At 37.6% G+C, this 16,787-nt stretch overlaps 3 protein-coding genes across 6 annotated transcripts in view; 1 reads left to right on the top strand and 2 right to left on the bottom strand.

The window, feature by feature from the left end:
* Nucleotides 1-16,787, top strand: part of LOC131435937 (uncharacterized) — a 316,170-nt gene that overhangs the window by 126,306 nt on the left and 173,077 nt on the right. The gene's annotated exons all lie outside the window — the stretch shown is intronic.
* Nucleotides 491-8,304, bottom strand: LOC131435936 (serine protease inhibitor 2). Its single transcript, XM_058604241.1, has 7 exons — nt 8,166-8,304; nt 2,032-2,138; nt 1,762-1,965; nt 1,487-1,700; nt 1,030-1,421; nt 825-975; nt 491-759 (listed from the first exon to the last, which is right to left on the bottom strand). Exons 1-7 carry the CDS (start codon nt 8,188-8,190, stop codon nt 623-625), a joined length of 1,230 nt encoding a protein of 409 aa, XP_058460224.1. The 5' UTR covers nt 8,191-8,304; the 3' UTR covers nt 491-622.
* LOC131434154 (uncharacterized) overlaps nt 16,292-16,787 on the bottom strand; it is a 32,545-nt gene continuing 32,049 nt past the window's right edge. The window contains exon 11 of the mRNA XM_058600803.1: nt 16,292-16,729. Coding sequence (XP_058456786.1) covers nt 16,451-16,729 — 279 coding nt within the window. The 3' untranslated portion in view covers nt 16,292-16,450. The remainder of the gene's footprint in view (nt 16,730-16,787) is intronic.

Here is a 16,787-nt window from a genome sequence, read left to right as displayed (position 1 = left end):
GGTTTACATTTTACAGAAGCTTGTCTGTTCGGGGATAAAAAAAAACGAGAAAAAGCAAACATTGTTGAAGCTGACCCCATCAGAAAGCAAATGCTTTTCGCTCAAACAAAATTGTTTGTGCATGAAATAGCACTATTTCCTCTACCACCTCCTATCGGTTTCCCCTTTTTTGCACAGCATCCAGTCCAGTCGCATTGCCCATTTTATTTCACAGCATTTTCTTACGTTCAATTTATTCCTTTGATCGAAATCAGGGAGGCGGAAAAAAAGAGAACTCCCATCAAGTGGAAGTAATCCCGGCCAAGCTGCCGTGAGAGCATGCGGAGTGCACCTAATGCATTTTATTTACATAGGTCTGTCGATATTTGCTTGCAGTGGTAGCGCTTCCGGTGTTGTGATAGGCCACCGCTCCAACAGAGAGATTCGCAGTTCGTCCAGCTTGGAACCCCGATAGGGAAGAATATAGGACAAGAGAATCCATTAGCGTGAGTGGTTTTTAATTACTAAAATTTATTTCATTCAACTTGTTCCAAGACAGGGAGCAAAAGTCCGGATGTGGAACGCCCTTCGAAATCGGCAGCAATTATTTGAAAGTCTCGCTTATTCTGTTTCGGGATCTTCGTTACACGGTGGGCACTTCAACCTTTCCGGCGAACAGTAGCGTGCCGGAGTTTTCGTCCTCGATGAAAAACAGGAATGGACGGTTTGCGTTGAAAACCTGAGTTCCGTCTCCACCAAATTTGTTCACCAGTTGGATCTCTGCGATAAACATGTAATAGGTTAATGGACATGATAAACGAATGGTTTGCCTTGTGTGCAATTACCTGTGGCCGCGTAGGCTTCACTTCCCTGTTCATTGACAGCGATGCCGGCCTTTTGGAATACTCGTGACACTCGAACCTGGTCTCGGGTGCCTTTTCCGCGAGCCAACAGTGGTAGTGAGGCATTCTGGGAGAAGACCTCTCGGATTCCAATCTACAATTGAGCACAACAATAAATTGTTCGTGAGTGGGACAAACGGGAACTTACATCCATCAGCGGCTGATTTAGCTCTTCGGAGAAATCGAATCGGAACTTCGGGATAGTCACATTCACATCGGTTTCATCCATGTACCACAACGCCTGATGCAGACTGGGGGAAGTGATGCGACTCAGGACGTCGTTGATGGAACCGTTCGTGCGGGGTAAGATGAAGTACATGGCAAATTTGCCTCCCCGGTACGGTAACCGAAGCAGCTGAGCGTTGAGGATGCTAGAGTCATCGTAGTAAAATTGCCCATTCTGTTCCATGTAGTCGGCTTCCAGCTGCTTACGTGCGGTGTAGAAAGCTCGTCTCGGTCCATTTTCCGGGAAGGGATACGTCCACATACCCTTGAAGTAGATGGCATTGACCAGCGTTATGACAGCTCCTTCGACTCCGTCTAAATTGTGATCGGGGGGCGGATTTGTATCATCTAACAATTTAATCAAATAATTCAACTTTTACCGGCACTGACGAGTTCGTTGATGCGACCGTTCGTATTTCGCGAAACCCAATTGTTGATTATGTCGGCAGCTTTCTTCGGCTTGGAGAACGGAACTTTGTCTACCGTTGCATTGTAATAATGATCCGATATAATCTGGTACTTGCTGATGACATCGATGAACTCATCGACAAAGAATTTGGTGGCGATCTTAAGATCAAAGTCGGTACTCTCCGCCTGCATTATTCAATTGATATTAACCGAAATGTTTGACTGTTGAAACATGGCATATTCTTACCAACGCCGAATCCAGTAGTGAACGGTACATATTTCGGGTAGCATTCAAATCTTCGGATGGATCCAAAACGGTTCGTAGTTCTTTTTTGGTTTGTGTAATCGAGAGATCAGCCGCATCGCCCGTTGCTTCATACAGCAGTGTCAGCAGAATTTTCACCGAAAAAGGTGAAATAACGGCGTTCGATTTTTGTGTTTCGAAAATTCGCTATGAAGTAAAGATCTGAATGAATTAATCTCGTAGTTAAGTTGATTTTTGTCACATTGAAACTACCTTCGTTAAAGTCCAATCGAACTGCACGTTTCTAGTGCTCCGGAAGGGTTGATCATAGTTCTGAACAAAGTTTTCGGCGAGGATGCAGTGCGCGGCCAGAAAGCCACCTGGGAATTACAAATTGGAGTGTTCAATAGATTAGATTAGTCGTTTTATTTGATATTGATTGGAGAAGAGTTCAATATTGTATTGAATATGAATTTTATACGATAAAGACTGTCCCAGAAAGTATGGACGCAACCAAAAACCGCTGTCAGTTCGCAATGGTTCAGAATCTGTCAATTTTTATGGCTGCGTCCTGTTGTTTACACTCTTCTCTAACCACTTGTGCAGTTGTTTATTCGTTTTCATTAGTTTGTTTCGAAATGCGTGGGGTTTCAGCAGAACAACGTTGAAAAATTGTGTACAGAACGCGGACTGCCACTGAGAAAGATAGCAAAAATTGAAGGAGTAAGTGAAAAAGCCGTGCGAAATGCAATCAGAAAGTTCGGTGAGAATAACACCTTTGATAATAAACCGAAAACGGGTCGAAAAAAAAGTCCTGCTAACCCTCAGTTGGATAAACGAATACTGAAGGCGTTCGAGCAAAAGAAGGATGTTTCAGTTCGAAATGTGGCCAAAAAAGTGGGCACTTCGAAGTCAAATGTTCTTCGTGCTAAAGAACGTTTGAATCTTCGAACCTATAAGAAGCAGAAATAACCAAATCGTAGTCCGAAACAAGAAGCATTGATCAGGCCGAGGGTTCGAAAGCTGTACAATATGATTCTTGCTGGAAATTTGAATTGCATGATCATTAACGACGAAACCTACGTGAAATTCTTGCCGAGACCACAATATTATATGGTGCGAAAAGGGCAAGTGTTAAACCAGTCCGAGACATCGATTGAAGTCGAAAAATTTGGTAAGAAAGCTATGGCCTGGCAAGCAATTTGTAGCTTCGGTAAGATTTCGAAACCCTTCATCACCACTGCTTCAATGAACAGCGAAATATACATCAAGGAATGTTTACAAAAACGACTTCTACCTATGATTCGAAGCCACAAGGATCCTGTTGTCTTCTGGCCAGATCTTGCTTCTTGCCACTACTAGAAATCAACGGTAGAATGGTATACTACCAAAAATGTCACTTTCGTCCCAAAAGACATAAATCCACCAAATTGCCCACAACTTCGACCAATTGAGGAATTTTGGGCAATAACGAAGGCACATCTTAGGAAACATGTCTCGGCAGCCGAAACCATTCAACAGTTCGAAAAAGATTGGAAACAAGTGTCAAAACTTGTCGCCAAGAAGTATGTACGGAATTCAATGAGGAACGTTCGCATGATCTGAGTCAAAGTCAGCATATGGTTCAGTACAAATGTGATTTTGATCTGTTAGAACCAGATCAATTGTAGAGGGGGTTTTCACGGAAGAGAAAACAAGTCGGATTACTGGGATAAAGAACTGTAAAGTAATCAACAGAGCGTTGGTTATGAAGTATTTTACTATTACTGTTATTTTGCCTACAATTCCACTGGACATGCTTAGCATTTAAGTCCCGTATTACGAAAAATTTCGGTCGATATCAGGTTGTGAAATGTTTTCCAATAGTATACACTTTCTTGATCAGCAAAAATATTTCGGACAAACGTTGGGTTTTGAAAATATTCGTTGTTCGATCGTGGCTCAGTTCGCAGTGCGCAGTGGCTTCACAATGCTGACTGTTTTTTGACAAAAGTAGTTTTTCATCGATACGCAAAATTTCGTACAGTTCGAATCAAAATTCTAGTGTCGGATGCATTACAATGAAAAGTAAATACCAGATCCAAGGAACCGGTTTGTATTAAGCTCATATGACTGTTTTATATTTTATATTTTAGGTTTCGTCTTCGACTCATCCGTGCATAGCAGTTCATGTTTAACTGCCAGACCACTCAACAGTTCAACAGTCATGTGCAAACTGGTACAAACTGGTTCCTTAGAACCAAACCCTTAGAAGCGAACTTTTTACTGTAATGCATCCTTCGTTGATTACTAGCGTAAAACGACTAGTACGTCGTAAAGTGCTGTCCGGTGGATTTGACGTTTCCGTAATACAGTTTGACATAAAGATTACCATCTTCAGAACATTCTGTCATTTGTTTTGTTTACATCGAGTTGAAAATTTTACCTCAGCAAAAAATGGATTTGAAAAGTTAAAATTTTTGTGCAATTATTTATTACGATTTTCGTCGTGGATTATCAAGACAAGAGTGCTTCAAGCAACTTAGTTCGACTTTTGGCAGTGTAGCACCATTCTATGCGACTGTGAAAAACTGGTATAATGAATTCAATCGTGGTTGTAGTTCGCTTGTCGATGAATTCAAAGAAGGTCGTCCAAAATCAGTTGATTTGGCAGAAAATCGATGCTGTGAAAAATCTGATAATGGAATATCACCATGTGACGTACGGTTAAATGGAGGCAGCATTGGGTATTAGTGTGGAAAGCTTGTGTTATTTTGCATTAATATTTAGTAGTGACAAATATTTGTTCACGTCGGATCCCACATAATTTGACAATCGCTCAAAAAGAGACTCGTGCCGATTAATGCAAAAGAATTCTGAAAAAATCAATCTTGGTGCTTCAAATTCGAAGTATAACATCTATCTCTCATATGAGCCCGAAACTACAGCGAAGTCGACTGTATGGGTGTTTCAAGAAGAACCAAATCCAACAAAAGTTGTTCGCGCTCGAAGTACTTCAGAGAAAATGATGGCTTGTTTTTCTGGTACAAACGGATTTTCATGAACTCGACAACGATTCCAACAAGCTGGTGCAAGTTAGTAGAATGGAAATATTTTTATCCACATCATGCCAAGACGCCTATGACACTGGTCCTTCTTTCTCATTCACTTATATGCCGAATAGCCTGTAAAAACCGGAAAACGACGCACAATGAGTTTTGGTTTGAATAAATACATTCTACTCATTTTAACCAACTAATGATTTTTTTGGGTTTCAGGAAGTGCTTTGACTTACAACAAATCTATTTTCGGCTGTAGTTTTTGTGTGTCTCATTTCTCGAATGGACAATGTATGGAACACTTGTAGAACTAATTTGAAACTATCATTTTGCCGAAGGAAGTATGTTGATACGTTAAGGCGTTTAGAAGTTATGCAATGTTTTTGAGCTTTTTGAAGGTATTTTTAAAACTAATTTAAATAAGTTAAAAAATAACACCCTTCCAATTTTCTCTTAAACTTTCACTTATATTATGACCTTTCAGGAACCGCAAAGGATACATTTTTATCGATCTGGCATCTAATGAATATTGATATTTGAAGCTTGACTAGTTTTGATGAAAAAACAATCATAATTTTTTAATGGTAGCTCATATGGAAAAGCTTCGTTTAGCAAAAATGTGCGCAATGATTAGTTCAACAACTCTTTTGAAGACAACTTTTCCGTAGAACGTTTCACAAAAAAGTTAGAACAAAAAAAGTGATTTTTCAGGAGCCACCCTACTTTTACTCGGGAACATTGATGCAACTCGTTCAAACAAAGAGCTAGAGAGGTACTTTGTTCAAGAAAGTTGCCCAAAATAAAATTTCCCACAACTTTATTGTGTAATAAAATCATTTTTGAGTTCAATTAAGAAAGTTAGGTTTCAGATTTCAATCTAAATGAGGACCACCCTAGTAGCTTTTTCCATCAAAAGGAGCGCCATTTGAATACAAACAACTTTTGTGAAGACTTCAAACAACAAAAAACTAATATGTAATAGTGAAAATATTTTTGTCACGCTAATTTCTCGTTTCGGACCACTGTACGGTGTTAACGTATTTTCGGTGAAAGAGGGCCATGTAGCTGCAAATTGCAGAAGCCAATTCAACCATTTATGTTGGTTGAAAACAACGTTTTATTTCTCTAATACAACTAAAAAATTAGTTGAATTGAAATGAAGTGTGCCTTAGCTAAGGTATGACAGCACGTTTAATTGGTGAATTCAACCAAAAATTAGCCGTTTTAACAAATATTTTATTATTATTAAGGGAACGAGAATTAAAAAATTTCTATTAGCAGAAGAAAGATATTTTTAGTTGTCTCAAAAAATAACTAACTAAAATCAGGAAATCAACTAATTTTTTCGCCAAAATGCTGATTTCGGTCTTTCCATGTTGCTTTGAGTAGACCGGACAAACGAGGCTTTGTGCCGCCAGATTTTGTAGTTTTCTGATGAATAAAGTGATGTATTGTATGTATTGTTGTTCCGGTGAAATATCCACTTCGGTGAAATGAACCTTTGACGAAACGATTTCCGGAGAAGTTACTTTCGGCGAAATGACTCGGTTCTCTCATTCCTCGTCCATCTTGAAGTAAAAAACTTTACACCATCCCACTATTACTAGTTTCGATCGATGCATAATATCAACATACGGTTCACTTTATTCGAAGAATTTTCCACAACTAAGACAGTTTTAAAGATGAAACTGGAATTTTGTTTCCAAACTAATGTTAACCATTAGATCAAGTGGGAATCATTAAATTATTTATCGCTATATTACGTATCACATTCATCACAGGCGACATCTGAGGGTCACACCCTAGTTAGAGGTGACAGGGCTTTATAAATAAGTTCAAAACCATGTTGAGTGGAGAAGTTTTCATATATGCGTCAAAACAAATACTTTAAGATATATCAAATGAGCTCATGGACCAAACACAATTGCAGTTGAATTAAAATTGAATTTATATTTCGTTCGTTTGAGGAATACTTTCTCGATTCGAAAAGTTTTCCTCCATTTAATAACTATGCAATGCACTGAAGTGATGCTTCTAACAACTTGTTATGACAATTTTAATGGAATGCTTGAACTTTTACTGAGATATGTTCTGATGAATTTAGGTGATGCCTCCCTGGAATAGGCTGCACTCAAATATGGAATGCAAAGTCTTACTGCACACTCACAAATTTTCCCCGTCGCCTAAATCAATTTTCCCAACATTCGTTGACGCAGAATCATTGCGGCATTGGGAATAAGTTGTTGTCAATCTACCGGTATGTTCATAAGTATAATTGAAAACCAAACACAAACAGCGCGTATCATTTTCACTCTTCGTCGAATTCACTTACACAGCCACGGACAGTGAGCTCAATTGTGGCGTTGCGGGTATTCCCTCTTTGTTTTCAATCCCAACCGAATACCGGTATGTCACACAAAAACCATCACCTTCGTCATCGCACTCGCCGACTCCTTCGCGGTGGGGAATTCCGACCGTAAAAGCGCTTCATCGCAGACGAAAACAACAACCCGACAGAACTAACGATCGAGCGACCATCGCGCGTCGGTCGTCGATAATGAAGTTCAAGATCTCTCTCGCTCACACGGTCAGCCAAGAACCAGAATGACCGGTTTGTGTGTGGATCATCGTATAGAAAGCCAAACATGGGTTCGAGTTTCTACCAGTGATCATTTCTTGGTCAGAGGAAGAACAGAACAGGTCCGAAAGTATCACCGTTCTTGGATTAGTCGACTAGAGTTCGAAGACATTGCGGCAATCGGTGGTAACGACAGAGACAAATAGTTCTATGCTGGCGTAAAATTCTATACACATATACCTTTCTGCTACATGATGTATGCTAATGAGATCCCCAAATAGCACAACTCATTTAAAATCCAATTACGCTCCAGAGGCGGTGCTGTTGGGTGAATTAATTTGAAAATTCTAATCAGTCTGTGCACACTTCTGCCAACCATCTCGGTTTGCCTGAGTAGAGAATCTCTAACCTCTAGAACATAAGGTCAAATAAACAAAAAGTTTTTGTTGCTGCCAACGAAAGTGCCTTTCTTATCGCGCTAACCAGCGCGGTGTTTGTCTGAAGATGAATCGACTCTGTCCAGAGCCGAGACTGAAAACGGATTTTTCATGAGCAACCTGCACAACTTCCCGACGCATCCGAGTACACCGGTGAAATAAATTAATTAACTATTCCTCGTTCGGGAGGATGAACCACGCACTACCTTTTCCTCCCGAGCGAATCTTATTTAGAAAATCACTTAAGGCCGAATCCCCCTGAATCCGAGAGGTCTTGATTAACATCAAACTACGGTCCGATGTATCGGACTAAGGGATCAAACTGTTTACTAACTTCACTGGATGTTCACTTACAAAATATCACAATAAGCGCGTTCATCTTCAGGAACTCGACTAGGCAGAGTCCTTCCTCAGTCGGTATTCAGCAGCAACTAATCGGCGCTGTGCAACAGTGAGACTGATATTGACGGGTTCCGAGAGTGAGCATGTTTTGCTGGTCGATCGCAAACCCACATGACTAGGCGGAGTGATGTGAAGAAAACGCAACGCCACAAAGTAGAGGTACGATGAGTGGCACCAGCTAATTGTGAGCTACCGAACTTAACAGACAATTCTCGGTTTTGCTGCGGTTAATGAGGATAACGAATTAGATTAAGATTCGGTAAGTTGAGTGGTGTATCGTATGCAAATTCGAGCTTATTGGTTCGGCAAAACAAACAGGTCCCAACCTGTATATCTAGTGACTTCGAAAAATATTATGCATTGTCTTTTAGGACGGTGGGAATTTTATGAGCTATCAAAATCGAGCGACTGGTTTCCATGCAAACGGGAAAGCACCGAAGAAAGCTGGAAATCCCCAATCATTTCACTGTGCTTCACCGTTGGTTGTATTCGGGAGCGTTCAAAGCGGCAAATTTCTTTTCTTGTCAAGAACGAGACAGAATCGAGAGATGGTTTTCTACTATCTTTCACCTACTGAACAAAAAGTTATTGGCTTGGCGAATTGTGTAGTTTAGAGGAAATTTTTCATACTATTACACTATGTAACATCAACAGTCAATTGCATTATACAACATATAAACTAACATTATTTTCGTTTGAATTTGATTCCAACCCAATTGCCACAAGGAATTGATCAAAGTTAGTATTAAACGAGGGTTAGTTACGGCATCAAATGAAAATGACTTTAATGTGTACAGGTATGAGTGTGCTATGACACCTAGTACTGAAAGCGCACTAATTCATTTATGTAACTTTTGTATATGTGACAAACCTGAGTCAAAAAGATGCTGATTACTATGACTATTAGTTATATTATGACAAACCTGTTTTAATCCACCTAGTGGTGTAGTGATGCCTTTCTCATATTACTCATTACATTATAAATATTACCGTGAAATTTGCAAAAACAACTGTTCATTGAATAGAAATAGGAAAATTTGTTCGAACCTAATCTCACAAACTCTACAAATCATGTTTACACTGTAGTTCCGGAAATAGTATCCACAACAAATTTAGGAATTACGTATGAAACTGTAAGATTTTTCCTTTAAACATATAAGTTTGTGAAAATCGATTTGGCCATCTTGAAGCAAGTTTTTTTTTGCTTCGATTATAGAGGTTTTAATTTGAAGGTCATTCGTCTCTTCGGGCCAGAAAAACTTTCTGACCCTATGTGCGGGGTTGGGAATCGAACCCAGGTGGGCTGCGTGAAAGGCATCGACTTACCCATTACGATACACCCGTCCCCTAAATGAAGCAAGTTTGGTAGTTTGCAATTTTCAATAACCATTTCAAATTCTTTCGAAACCGGATTCAGATGACCGGAATAGCCGAAGTTGATTCGTTTGCCAGCCACCAATATGACCTCCAAATTGGAACAGTTTTGAACCTAGTTAAACCTAGACTTACTATCTCTTGCTCTATTTTAATTAAACGAAATTTAACAAATGAAACGAACCTGCGTTTTAGTTACTTCTGCATATGTAAGTCAAGCTAAACAGCATGCATCAGTAGCATAAAACTTGTAGTAGGATTATTATTACTATTAATATTACTATAATAATAATAATAATAATAATAATAATAATAATAATAATAATAATAATAATAATAATAATAATAATAATAATAATAATAATAATAATAATAATAATAATAATAATAATAATAATAATAATAATAATAATAATAATAATAATAAGTATTATTATTATTATTATTATTATTATTATTATGTAGTGATGTCAATAACATTACTACACCATCGGCACTGTATTACTGCACTACAGGCTGTGAAAATCACATATATTTTTCAAATATCCTTCAATTGATTGACATTCTTCTATTTTTGAAATCATTAATTTTATCACGGCTTTACATTCTTTTATTCTTTCGGTCGCACTTATAAAATAGCACAAATTTTTATCAACCGCAGCACCGTCTATTACCAATATCACACAGTAGTAGCAGACATCAGTAAGCGTTTCGTATTATTTATAGCGTGTACGAAATAGAACAAAGCACGCATCGTTCGTTTTGTGTTTTCTTCTTCCACGTTACACGGTATTGTATTGTCATTGTATATGCCAATTTGAAAGCTTCGGCACTCATCGCCCTGTAACTGCGGAACCGAAAGTTGGATCCGGATGAAATTTCACAGAAGCTTCAAAGATAATATGAGCTTTAATTCAATTTAAGATATGTGAAAATCGGTTCAAGCATCGCAGAGAAATCGAAGTGAATTCTATTTTTGGAGTTTTTCATAACCACTTTCGGTGCTTCCATAACGGGAAAGGGGGAACCAGTAGTGCCGAATTAAGTTTTTATGCCCACAAACTAACACTAAACTAGAAGAGTTTATAAGACAGTTTTATGGGGTTTGTACCTGTTTTTGACCATTGTTCGTGAAAAAATACTAATGAAATTGATAATTTTCTACTTATCACGCTTTAGTTCCGGAACCGGAATTTGGATCTGGAAAAAATGATTTACAAATTTTTAGGAAACTATAAAAACAGAATCTTAGTTTGCGAAATTCGGTTGAGCTGTTTCAAAGATAATTGAGTGCAAATTTTTTCTCAAATTTTCACATATTACCATATAACTCCGGAACCGGAAGTTTTATCCGAACGAAATTCAAAAGCAGGCTATGGGACCATAATACCTTTTTTTAATTTTTTATTTTTCTTAGTTTGTGAAAATCGGTTAAGCCATCTCTGGAAAAAGTGAGTGCATATTTTTTCCATATCTATATCTCCGGAACCAGAAGTCGGATCGGGATGAAATTTAATGGTAGGCTAAGGGACCATGAGACATTTAATTTGAATCTTAGTTTGTGAAAATCGGTTCAGCCACCTCTGAGAAATCCAATCATTGGCCCCTTTTTCTTGCTCGTCCAAGTAATGTTTCCGGAGATGGAGATAGTAACGATGGGGGCGGCAAATCTTCTTCTACCCCGGGCGCCAAATTTCCTCGGTATGCCACTGTTCAGAGTTAAAAACTATGACTTTGGAACTGAATCCTAATTCTAATTCTGGACCTGATTTCTTCACCAGATTTTGGAACTGATTTTAGTTCCATTAATTATAATCGGGATTCGAATCCAGAATTCTTATTTAGGATTTCAACCTCAGAATTATCAACCAGAAATTAATTGCTAAATTCAGATTCAGAGCTCATTACCAGGAACCTGTGTTCTAGAATGAAATTCGGGACGTGGATTCTTAAAATGAGTTTAGAATATTAATTCTAGAGCTAAATTTGTGATCTGATTTCTCGATCTGGAACCTGGGGTGACATTATTTATCTTGTTTCGACTAACATTTCATTGAGTAGACCATGTTTTTTATTATGGTTCGCTTCCATTCGACTTCACTTGAAGAAGTATTAAATTATCGAGAAGTTTTTGCATTATGGAAACCAAAACAATCGAGCTAGTAAAAGACTGAGCTCGATAAGAAATGATCGAAAATTTCAATTTTAACGAATCTTTGAATACGTTTCTTTTTTTTTTAAAGGTATCGTAATCGATAGCGTCATAAATTTTCATAAACATATTAGTATTGATAATCTTTTTTCTTGCATTGTTTTAATATATTTAATGATATATTTTGTGCGTTTGGCATAATATGAGTCGGACTGTCTAAAAATCATATCAATTGAAAGATTCATGGTACTTAATTAATATAACAAAAGTAAGTCGAAACTAAACTATGTCCAGTAACTATAGTTTGTAATCAAATTTCTGGAACAGGTGGGCGGAAGTAGGTGATTTTTTAAATTTAATTTAAATTCAATTCAGCCTGATCTGAATTACATGTGATGTTTTATGATTATTTGCGCTATGTTTGATTAATATTAATCAATTAATCAATAATCTGAATTTCGAATTTCGAAGAATTGAGATTGGGTGTTATTCACACAACAGAGAAATTCTTAGTATTTATGGTTGGATTTAGAGATTAATTGATAAATTCTGATCGAAATTGATCATATTTGTTAGCTTGCACAGATAGTAACAATTTATAGTGAAGTAAACTGTTTTTTTTTCAAACATCTTTAAAGTATATGGAATATGTCAAAAGTATCACCATCTCGCAATCTCGTGATAAGCACTCAAATTTGACTCTTCAATAGTACCTAGATAGATTATAAATACCACAATGAATGGTTTACTCCTTTCATACTAAAATGAAAGCTGCAGAACTTAAAAGCCTTAGATTAAAACTAAACATATGGACGACGTAAATTGTATTTGACTTGCAACAATACAACAATGGAACAATAATTTCAATTTTTTATTTTTAGATTGTGATGTTTAGTAATTTAGTATTACAAACATTTTCCTTCTATTCAATACACTTTTTTTAATGATTGCTATGTTTGTTTATTTTTATTTGACAATTCGAACCGCTCCAATCGAATTCTAGTACCACCCTGTTAGGATCTTGATCACCTGGTCGAAAGCGATACGTAATGCCACAGTTCAGTCGAATCAACTTCAAAAATAATCGTTTTGAGAAACTCGATTCGAGACGCACAATGTCAGCCCTGAATTTAGTTCATTAATTCCGTCCATAATTCAAACATTAAATTAAATGAAAATAAAAACATGATGATAAAAAACATTAAACATTGGGTAAATTCTGTAAATCGATTCTTTTTAGAATTAATAAAATGTTCCCAAAGGATTATTCGATATTCACTTCTACTATCTAAATCTACAAAAAAAAACCTGTTTTAGTGTGTTAAAAATTTGAAACCGTCAATTAGATCGATGCTGCATAAATCTTAAAAAAAAATCTTCTAATTTTGGTCCGAAAATATTTCAATTATTAGGCTTTAGTTGCACAAATCTCCAAATAACTAGAGTAACTGATTCTGATGTTAATCAGACTGCAAACCTTCACTAAAATAATCATTTTCTCTTCGGTTTGGCATATTTCAACAGATTACTAATAACAATGCTAATAGTTCTTTAGATAACATTTAGAGCCTTAGAAGGGTTGATTTTGTAGAATTTTTCCCATCATTGTTCACTTTTCGTTGTATTTTGCTCCAATGCAAACGACCAGCAACTGGATGACGCAATCGCTCGTGTTTGAAGCGAAACTCGCACGACGAACGTCCCGCAGCAGAACTGCTTTCTGTGCGGATTGATTCAATACTGAAGCAACTTTTTTGAAGGTGGTTCTTTTTTATCTAGATTCAAGTGCAAATCCATCTGCCGGGCTGAATTCTGCAGTGTTTTTGACAACAATTCATTTACTTTTTATTCATACATTTATTTGTTTCTAGATGTCTAAATGAGCCAACAGAGTGGAAAAAGCCTATTTGTGTTGAATTTTAAGACAAGCGCTAACACCACTGTTTGGTAATCAACAAACACAAAACAGATAATAATTACAACACTTGTTAAGTCTAGTTAATCAATGTATCACATAAAAACTGTTGTTTTAATATGGTTCGTTTAATTTTTTTCTATGAAGGAACAGCCATGCTAACGTCACCAAACCATGCTAACGTTCAAGTCTAAGGCTCCGAACAGAGATGTCCATCTCCTCTGTGTGACGAAGAGCAAGCAAAATTTCTCCCCTCGCACTGACAACTTCAACGAGAGCTCTTCCCTTTCACATATATACACCACTGTTGTATAAAGTGTGCACGCATCATGAGTGCGTCTGTTTATTTCCTTTTACCTCCTCCACTGAATCACACCAAACTGCTAGAGCATTAACTAATAAATTCTCTGAGGTGGATGCAGATACTTTCACAGACGTGTACACGCCGGTGAGCACTCTGGTTTATGGTTTGAGTAGAAGAAGCGTGGGCACGCAAAATCAGCAAAATAAAACAATTTATCGTTAAGTTTTCGGTTTTCATTGCAAATTTTTCATAGCAAGGCCAGATCTACTCTCTATTAATTGAAGTTCATAGAAGTGTTCGCTCACCATCACGCACCAGTGATCACTTGGGTGTATTTAGGCGAGAGCACGTGAGAGCGATTTGTGCGAAGAGAATGTTATTCTCTCGCACCAGCTTCTTTCAACACAAGCACGCACTCAAAGTCTGTCTGTCTGGACACTGAGAAGAAGTGCGCTTTCCTCTTTGTGTGGAGCGGAGCAAATGTATCCGCAGTGTATAATTGAAACCTACGCCTTGGTGTATCACTCTAGTGAAATGCCTCTCTGCTTTCGAAAACAGAAGTTGCATCGCAATTAAGAAAACTCGCGAATTTGTAGTACTGCGCACCAATATCAATTTCAAGAACTCTCAAAAGTTCGCTTTCACACCTCATCCAAGTCAGTCGATAAAACAAAACCGCTTACGTTCAGGACGGAAGGAACCAAGTACAGTATTGTGTAGTGAACAATAGAACTATCTCGAAATGAGTGAAACAAACGAACAGAAGCTACCGCCGACACGAAAGAATACAATTGTTGTTGACTTCAGGCAGTGCAAAATTCGGCCTTCGATACGAGAATTTGAAGGTTTGCTTAAGGAGCAAATGCATCTTGACATTAAACGTGTGCATTTACTTCAATGTAATAAGACAAATAATAGTGTTTGCATTCAGTTTTATAAAGAGTTTGATGCAATTCAATTCGCAATAGACAATAACAATGTGCACTATGTGGAGCATGAAAACATTAAGTACAACATTCCAGTATATATGGAAGATAGTGCTATAGAAGTACGTGTGCATGATCTCCCCTCAAGCGTCATCGATCCTTATATTCGCAAAACCATGTCCCAATATGGTGAGATTCTCTCTATCGAAAAAGAAAAGTGGAAGAACTTTTTCCCCTGTATTCTAAATGGCGTACGTTTGCTACGCATGCACTTAAAGAGGCCTATACATTCTTATGTGACTTTCGGTCAAGATACAAGAATTCCGTGCAAATCACTTGTTACCTATGACAATCAGATGGCCACGTGTCAATATTGCCAAAAAGCTGTTCACTACGGTAAGCCATGTGATAAACTGGACAAGGAGAGAACTACACCAAAGGACAACGGTGCTTTCTTCACACCAACCCCAAGCAACCCCAGTACACCTGTGACAGCCACCAACAACATGGATGACGAGACGAACCACGAACAAAGTGCCCCTCAATTCTCGCAGGAGGAAAATGGAAGATCCTCTCCACCTAGTAAAAGTGTGACGAGATCCAATACAAACAAATTTTTATTTTAAAAAATCGCCACAATCGGCCACGTAAAGCTTGTACGCAAATAGGCCTGAATGAAAATATCTTTTTAAATAATAAAGAGCTCTCAAGTTTCATTTCAGCAAAGGCACAAAAAACCTGTTTAATCCACCTAGTGGTGTCTAAATTAAGGCTTGAAATTTTATAAACACTTCTTCCTATAGTTCCGGATTACCTTTTATTGGAGCTTTTATTATCTGTATTATTACGTCTGTTATACTTCGTATAGTGACGTGTGTAATATTGATTGAATTCAATGGTATTTCACATTAGAACTCTTATTTTACATTCGATTAACAGTTCCGGTTACAATTAGTGGCAGTTGTCGTATGTTCGAGACCCGACCTGGAAGGATTCTTGATGTAAGTAGGAACATAGCATTAACCATGAAATGGTTCTGATCGCTATGAATCGGTTGCCAAAGAATAGCAATATTACTTCTACATAATATCTTAAATAAATTGACTCAATCATTCAAAGAAAAAACTAGTGTCCAATCAAACAAAATGCTTTCCTTAGTGAAAAGTCATGAACATGCAGTCGACGATATGCATTTAGTACTAGGTGGAAACCATGAAAATGTTTCGACCAATATGCATAATCAATATTTGTCAAAATCGTTCTAGTGACAGTTTAGTTTCTGAACTTAATAACGCGACGCAAGTATCAAAAAGTTTGTCAGATAAAGATTGTTGAGTGAATTCAGTTTCTTGAATCGTAATTACTATGTTGGATTCATCTATTTCCAAAATAAAAAAGTTTTACCAATTCGTTTAATAATTACATTTTAGACTCAATGCTACGTAATTTATATTAGAACAAAACAGTATTATTTCGCGAAAAAGAATAATCGTTCTGGCCTGCACGAATCGCTTCAAAAATACAAAATTACGAATCAATATAGCATCAGAAGCAGGCAGCCAGTGTCTACTGCAATGGATCTTCAACTTTTCCGGCGAACAGTAGCGTCCCGGTTGATTCCTCTTCGATGAAAAACAGGAATGGTCTATCCACCACAAATTTCTCCGGATCGCTCGCAATGGTGTAGACCAGTGATGACCCGGCTGCCGAACTGGCCGTGCTTCCTTTTTCATCCACGACTATCACCGTCTTTTGAAATATATCGGAAGCCTTCAGCGGAAGACTTGACCCACGAGCGATTCCGCTGAGCTCGGCGTTGTCCTCAAAAATACGATTGATTCCCAGCTGAAAAAAAGGTCTTTGTTTAGTAGGACAATTGAGGACGAATAGTGTTCACATCCAC

The sequence above is a fragment of the Malaya genurostris genome, chromosome 3 (genome assembly GCF_030247185.1).
Source record: "Malaya genurostris strain Urasoe2022 chromosome 3, Malgen_1.1, whole genome shotgun sequence".
NCBI classification, from domain to species: Eukaryota; Metazoa; Arthropoda; class Insecta; order Diptera; family Culicidae; genus Malaya; species Malaya genurostris.
This window is presented reverse-complemented; position numbering and strand designations above follow the sequence as displayed.

Excerpts from the sequence above, each read along its gene's own strand:
- LOC131435936 (XM_058604241.1), bottom strand. The coding sequence starts at position 8,190 with ATGAACGCGCTTATTGTGATATTTT. Across the intron at positions 1,422-1,486 it reads CAACGAACTCGTCAGTGCCG|ACGGAGTCGAAGGAGCTGTC; the intron begins GTAAAAGTTGAA and ends ATCACAATTTAG. Across the intron at positions 976-1,029 it reads TAAATCAGCCGCTGATGGAT|ATTGGAATCCGAGAGGTCTT; the intron begins GTAAGTTCCCGT and ends GCTCAATTGTAG.